General features: G+C 54.3%; 1 protein-coding gene across 1 annotated transcript; it reads right to left on the minus strand.

Moving 5' to 3' along the window:
- Positions 1-2,892: 2,892 nt before the first annotated feature.
- RTBDN (retbindin) lies at positions 2,893-5,245 on the minus strand. Its single transcript, XM_065875299.1, has 5 exons — positions 5,077-5,245; positions 4,474-4,540; positions 4,249-4,359; positions 3,607-3,703; positions 2,893-3,120 (listed from the first exon to the last, which is right to left on the minus strand). Exons 1-5 carry the CDS (start codon positions 5,243-5,245, stop codon positions 2,893-2,895), a joined length of 672 nt encoding a protein of 223 aa, XP_065731371.1.
- Between the last annotated feature and the right edge of the window lie 503 nt (positions 5,246-5,748).

Raw genomic sequence — 5,748 nt, forward strand, 5'->3', positions numbered from 1 at the left:
GGGGTTGAACCTGGGCCCCAGCAGTGAAAAGTGCCGAGTCCTAACCACTGGACAGCCAGGGAATTCCAGCACAGTTTGACTTCTAAGGCTAGGTCGTCAAAGGTGAGACAACTTCCACCTGGCTCTCTTTCTTGGGACATGTACCTTTAGAACCCAAACGCCATGTTATGAGGAAGCCCAAGCCACTATGATTGGCCACGTGTAGTTAATTCTGGCTGACAGCCCTAGCTGAGGTTCAAGGCAAGAGCCAGTACCAACCACCAGATACGTTGAGTGTGACTCTGCCCCAGCCACTCTCTGCAACTGCATGAGAGACCTTGAACAATAGCCATCCAGCTGAGCCCAGGGAAACTCCAGAACCATGAAAGATAATGATTGCTGTTTTACACCATTAAGTTTGGAGTTGTTTGTTACACAGTGATGCATAACCATAACGACTTGCATAAACTCATTCGATTCTCCCAATAACCCTACGAGAGGAGCAATTATTATCCCCATTTTACACATGAAGAAACTGAGGCTCATAAGTGCTGGGCAACATGCCCAAGGTTACAGAGTGAGTAAACGGTAGAACTGGGATGTGAACCCAGGTAGATACACTACAGAGTCAAGGTCATAACCACCAGTCTCTGTGGTCAATATATCATGACTCCCTGACCAGCACTCCTTCCCCTTCTCCTGCTTTCATCACCTGATTTTCTTTAGGGGGGGACACCCCTCCCCCATCATCAGTCCATGTGGTTCAGATGGAGCTCACCCCACCGTGGACGTTTAGGTACAAGCATAACCCAAATCAGGCCAGTGAGAGTACAGCGCGCCCCTTGACACAATTATTGGCTTGGTAATGGGCTTATGAGGAGGCTGGATCAATGAGAGCCAGCCCTGGGAACTTTGCTGGTTTTACAGAGAAATAGGCCCATTTTAATCAACAAAATCATGGAGTTGCTGGTCCATCTTTGCTACTGTGAGGAGATCCTGTCCCAGAGTACAGCCAAGAAAAAATATATATACAGATAGATTCGTAACATCATTTAAGAACCTAGAGACAGCCATTCCTGAAGCTTATCACTGTCTTGGCTAAAGGCACTTTGAACTGAGTTTGTCTCTGGCATCTGAAAGATGCCTGTCTACTACTCTCCCAGTGGGACACTTTGCTGCTTATGCTATTTCGCCGTCACTGAGGTCAGGGAATGGGCCTGATCTATCTATCTTAACACAGTGCCTGGACACACGAGGCATCCACCAATCTTGCTCTATTGAATAGAACTAAAAGGGATATTGCCCCTGTTTCCAGGTGAGGAAACTGGTTCTCCTAGAGCCTGTGGATAAGGAGGAGGATGAAGGGTAGTGCTTACATGGGACTTTCCTGGCGGTCCAGTGGTTACAGTGTGTTTACAACCCAAATCCTGAATCTGAGTAAGTCCTTTGCTTTAGGTCCAGGAATGACATTTGGGAGAAGCGGAGGAAGGAAAGAAGAAGACACCCTTGGGACTTACCTGGTGGCACAGTGGTTAAGAATCCGCCTGCCAATGCAGGGGACACGGGTTCGATCCCTGGTCTGGGAAGATTCCCACATGCTGCGGAGCAACTAAGCCCGTGCGCCACAACTACTGAGCCCACGCGCCTAGAGCCGGTGCTCCACAAGAGAAGCCACTGCAATTAGAAGCCCGCGCACCCCCAATGAAGAGTAGCCCCCCCTCACTGCAACTAGAGAGAAAGCCTGTGCACAGCAACGAAGACCCAGCGCAGCCAAAAATAAATAAATTTTTTAAAAATGGGGAGGGGTCCAGAAGAGGGACTGACAAGGAGAGGAGGTGTGCTCTCCCACTGTGTGCCACCAGTCCCACCAAGAAGCTTCCTGACTTGTACAGACCTCCAGAAACCCTTTATGGCCTTTGCCTCTGATTAAACAGGCCCAGCGGTGTTTTGTTTTTGTTTTTGTTTTAATTAATTTTTGGCTGCATTGGGTCTTCGTTGCTACGTGTGAGCTTTCTCTCTAGTTGTGGAGAGCAGGGGCTAATTTTCATTGTGGTACGCGGGTTTCTCATTGCTGTGGCTTCTCTTATTGTGGAGCACGGGCTCTAGGCGCACAGGCTCAGTAGTTTTGGCTCGCGGGCTCTAGAGTGCAGGCTCGGTAGTTGTGGTGCACGGGCTTAGTTGCTCCACTACATGTGGGATCTTCCTGGACCAGGAATCGAACCTGGGTCCCCTGCATTGACAGGTGGATTCTTTTTTTTTTTTTTTTTTTTTGCCGTACGCGGGCCTCTCACTGTTGTGGCCTCTTCTATTGCGGAGCACAGGCTCCGGACGCGCAGGCTCAGCGGCCATGGCTCACGGGCCCAGCCGCTCCGCGGCATGTGGGATCTTCCCGGACCGGGGCACGAACCCGTGTCCCCTGCATCGGCAGGCGGACTCTCAGCCACTGCGCCACTAGGGAAGCCCGACAGGTGGATTCTTAACCACTGGCCACCAGGAAGTCCTCCTCCCCACTTCTGACACCTGGATATTCCAAGTTGTGACTGATGCTCCAGGGTGTAGACAAGCCCTCATTTACATGCTCCTGTGAATCAGTCGCTAACTTTAGCACCTGAAGATTTGAGAGACAACCATCACTTTCTGGCAACTCTCCTTTGCACTTACTTCCCCCAAAAAGCAGCCACATCACGTGCTCTAACTGGCGACTTTATTCGGGGGGTGAGGAAAACAATGAACTACAATTGGGTTATTTCTCAAATAATCTGAAGAGGGGCGTCTCTGGGGCCCCAGAGAGGAAGGATGGGACTCTGGAAACTAGAATGCAGAGAGGGACAGGGGTGGGACTCTGGGTGTCTTGAGGGGCGGGGCCGGAGGTGGGGAGAGGGGGTGCATCTTCCATTCAAGGCCAGGCGCCCCCTAGGGGCCGCTGCCACTTCCACTGCCACTTCCGCTGCTCGCAGCGTCCAGGATCCAGGTGCGAGGGCGTCGGGAGCGCCGGAAAGTGCTTTCCCGGGCCCTCCGTGCGTGTCTGGGACGCGGCAGCACCGAGATGGAAATGTTGAGGCAGTGACCAGAGCCAGGATCCGCCACTGGTACCGCGTAGCCCAGAAACGAGCGGCAAAGTTCCGCTCCGTCAGCAAAAGTCTGGCGGGAAGGGGTGAAGTTTGGGTCCGAGTTGGTGGAGTCCGGATACCCTGGGGGCAGCGGCGCGATCTTAGGGCAGGAAATTCTCACCTCTAGGTCATCCTGGGAGCCTGGGGGCAGGGCCATAGTCGGGGGGGGGGCCTTGGGGAGTGCGAGGTCTTACTGGGTCCCAGGGGGCTCGGGTGGCGGAGAACCAGATTAAGGCTGGGGCCTTGGAGAAGGAGACTCGGGTTTCTGGGCCTTCCAGGGGTACTGTGGACGGGCCTAGAGCAGAGACCGTCCTTTGGGGAGGGCAAATCCGGACTCAGTGGGCCTTAGGGAGGCTACAGGCATATCCTACTATGGAGATTGGGCTGTGGAAGCGGGAAGGATGGGAGTGGGGGCCTTGGGAGTGCCAGTCCGGACTCTGGGACCTAGACGGGCTAACCCAGGACATAGTGAGGGGAAGTATCAGTCTCTTCCTGGCTTCCTCTGTCCCATGCTCACCTGCCCATAGGTGGTGCAGCCAGGCTCGCAGCCCCTCTTTTCTAGGAGTGGGAGCCAAGTCGGGCTGCAGATGATATCACTTTCGCAGGTGGCAAACCTGGGGGTGGTGTGTGGAGAAAAGAAGGTGGGTGAAGGTTCCGCAGCCACGTCCTAGTGGGATTCCTGCTCTCCAAGGCTTTGCCCCTGGTATGTCCCTTCCCCAGATCCAGGCACCGCCTCTTAGAACCACGCTCCTACAAAAGCCATCCCCCAGATTTCAGCCTGCCCCATGTTCTCTAAACTTACCAGGGCTCTGTCACTTCAGACCTCATCCCTGCCGACCTCAGACCATCTATTCCAGGCCAGCCCCACCCTTTTAGCTTCTCTTTTCAATCAAGAGGCCCTCCCCTTAAAAAAAAAAAAAAAAAAAAAAAAGCCAGCTCCATGGAAGGCCAGTCCTCTGTAGTGCCAGTCTTAGCAGCGGGTCCTCCACAGGCCCCGTCCCTTTCTACCTAGCCTCTAACACCAGACCTCGTCCTGTACACCTTGGCGGCTTTGGACGCAGGCCACGCCCCTTCAGGCACCCGGAGGATCAAGCTGCAGATCCCCCGTTCGGCCCCGCCCAAGCCATAGGCCACACCCCTCACGCCCCGCCTCTCCTACCAGGCATCGCAGAGCTCCGAGCAGAGAGGCTGTGTCTGGCGTACCCCCAATAGCAGCAGGTGGAAACGACTGCGGAGGGCAACCTGGAGGTGTCCCAGGAAGGATTCACACCTGGACATCGGGAGAGACAGGCCCAGATAGGTCAAGATGCGCAAGGGCTCTGTCCCCTGGTCGGGGCAACTTGAGCAAAGAACACAAGGAAACACTGGAGGTGGCTGTACTTACCCGGGGCTCAGCTCCCCACAGCTCCCTGAGACGATCCCAGGGTCCGATGCCTCTGGTGTGTTCATCTCTGAGGGACAAGAGTGTCATGGAGAAGGGGACTCCAGTGAGTTGCCATCTTGGATCCTCAGGTAGGGTTGGGGAACCAAGGCTTGGGGTTCCTCTGAACGGGGAGACCCCAATTATATATGTTCTCTCAAACATAAAAGTTAAAGACACTTCGCTTGGGATGCAAATGGAGCTTCAAGAACTAATCACTAATCATAATCAGCTTATCATTTATGACAACCCTGGTGGGGATATAAATTCTCATATACTTACATATACTCTTTTACAACATCCTTACGAGGTAGGTCTATTATTTCTCCTCCTTTCTTAGTGGCCCACCTGAGGCTCAGAGAGGTTAAGTGATTTGCCCCGGGTCACACAGCTATGAAGTGGCAGAGTTGGGATTTGAACCTAGGCAATTTGTGCTGTTTAACCACCACTAGACCCAGGTGCCTCCTCCGGTCACCCTAAACCCCTCTCCAAAGGAAATTCTGGCATTGTTATGGTTGAGTTGGGGTTTCTGGTTGTTAGAGTTTAGGCAGAGTCTGGAATGCTTACCTGCCAGGTGCAGCTGGCTTGTGCCCAAATTGGTCGCCAGCCTATGGTGTCTCTGGGATCTAGCTGGGAGTGGGTGGCTCCCTCCACAAGCCCCCAGCAGGATCCATGCCAGGGTCAGTTGCAGGGCCCAGGCCAGGCCCCTGGGTCGAGTGCAACCCCTGCAGGCCATGTCCACCTGAGATAAGAGTCAGCTGGGATACGGGGTGAAGTTCAGCTGTCCCTGTCTGGTAGCTCAGGGTGGCACTGTCCTGATGCGCAGCCAGGAGACAGTGCCAGGCAGAGCAGAGAATGGGCAGCTGATGAGGAAGCAGTAGCCAAGAACCCTCAAATCCCCGGGGGCCACCAAGGTCTGTCTCTGACCAAGGAGCCCCACCCCCATCAGACTCATGTCCCCTCCATCCCTTCAGGTGCAAGTGCCCCCACCCGTGTTTGACGATGATTCCCTTCCCCCCCACCCCGACCCAAAGCGGGATCTCCCACCCTATGGGCCCTCAGGCAACCTCCTCTGTCCTCTAAAGGGACCTCCCCAGATCTTCCAAACCCCCCTCTTGTCCAGTAATTCTTCCTTCTCTTCTGCCCAGTCTCCTCCCTCCCTCTTGATCCCTGCTGGCCCCTTTCATGGTCACCTTCTCTCGGCCCACAATCAGCTTAGGGGCTGACACCCAGGGCTGG

Source organism: Phocoena phocoena, chromosome 3, assembly GCF_963924675.1.
Source record: "Phocoena phocoena chromosome 3, mPhoPho1.1, whole genome shotgun sequence".
Lineage (NCBI taxonomy): Eukaryota > Metazoa > Chordata > Mammalia > Artiodactyla > Phocoenidae > Phocoena > Phocoena phocoena.